General features: G+C 61.8%; 1 protein-coding gene across 1 annotated transcript in view; it reads left to right on the top strand.

Moving 5' to 3' along the window:
* The window catches only part of LOC104277781 (acid-sensing ion channel 1-like), a gene marked incomplete at both ends in the record, with an annotated part of 2955 nt that overhangs the window by 1663 nt on the left and 545 nt on the right, over nt 1–747 (top strand). Inside the window, 3 exons of the mRNA XM_009874533.1 lie at nt 204–354; nt 432–488; nt 568–721. Of these exons, the coding sequence (XP_009872835.1) occupies nt 204–354; nt 432–488; nt 568–721 (362 nt within the window). The remainder of the gene's footprint in view (nt 1–203; nt 355–431; nt 489–567; nt 722–747) is intronic.

The raw sequence follows: 747 nt of genomic DNA, 5'->3' as shown, positions 1-747 counted from the left end.
GGAACAGCGGGTAGGGACTGCGGGGGTCCATGGGGCTCCCTCCCACCCCGCGCTGTGGGCTAGACATGCCATGGGATGTCGAGCCTCCTTCCCTCGGTCAGATGGAGAGAGGGACCCGGCCCTGGGGAGGGTGTCTGTCCCCTCGCCATGCTGGGGGGCCAGTGGACTTCTCTCCTCACTTCTGGCTTTTGTTCCTGCCTCAGCTTATCTACCTGCCACCTCCCTGGGGTGACTGCAAGGCCGTGGTGGGTGACTCGGAGTTTTATGACACCTACAGCATCACTGCTTGCCGCATCGACTGCGAGACCCGCTACCTGGTGGAGAATTGCAACTGCCGCATGGTCCACATGCCAGGTGAGCCGTGCGCCACGGTGTCGGGACCTGGGAAAACCCACTTTCCACCGGGAAAACCATCTTTCTCTCTCCTCCAGGCGATGCCCCTTACTGCACCCCGGAGCAGTACAAGGAGTGTGCGGATCCTGCCTTAGGTGAGGCTGCCCGGCCCTGCGGGACTGAGCGGCGCGTGTGGGACTTCTCATCTCTGCGTCTCCCTCTCTCCCGGCCCAGATTTCCTGGTGGAGAAGGACAACGAGTACTGCGTCTGCGAGATGCCCTGCAACGTGACGCGCTACGGCAAAGAGCTCTCCATGGTGAAGATCCCCAGCAAGGCCTCTGCCAAGTACCTGGCCAAGAAGTACAACAAGTCGGAGCAGTACATCGGGTAACACGCTGTGGCAACGGGGCAGC

The sequence above is a fragment of the Apaloderma vittatum genome, unplaced genomic scaffold (assembly GCF_000703405.1).
Source record: "Apaloderma vittatum isolate BGI_N311 unplaced genomic scaffold, ASM70340v1 scaffold35228, whole genome shotgun sequence".
In the NCBI taxonomy this organism is placed as follows: Eukaryota; Metazoa; Chordata; class Aves; order Trogoniformes; family Trogonidae; genus Apaloderma; species Apaloderma vittatum.
Note: the sequence above shows the minus strand (reverse complement) of the source record. Positions and strands in the feature narration are given on the sequence as shown.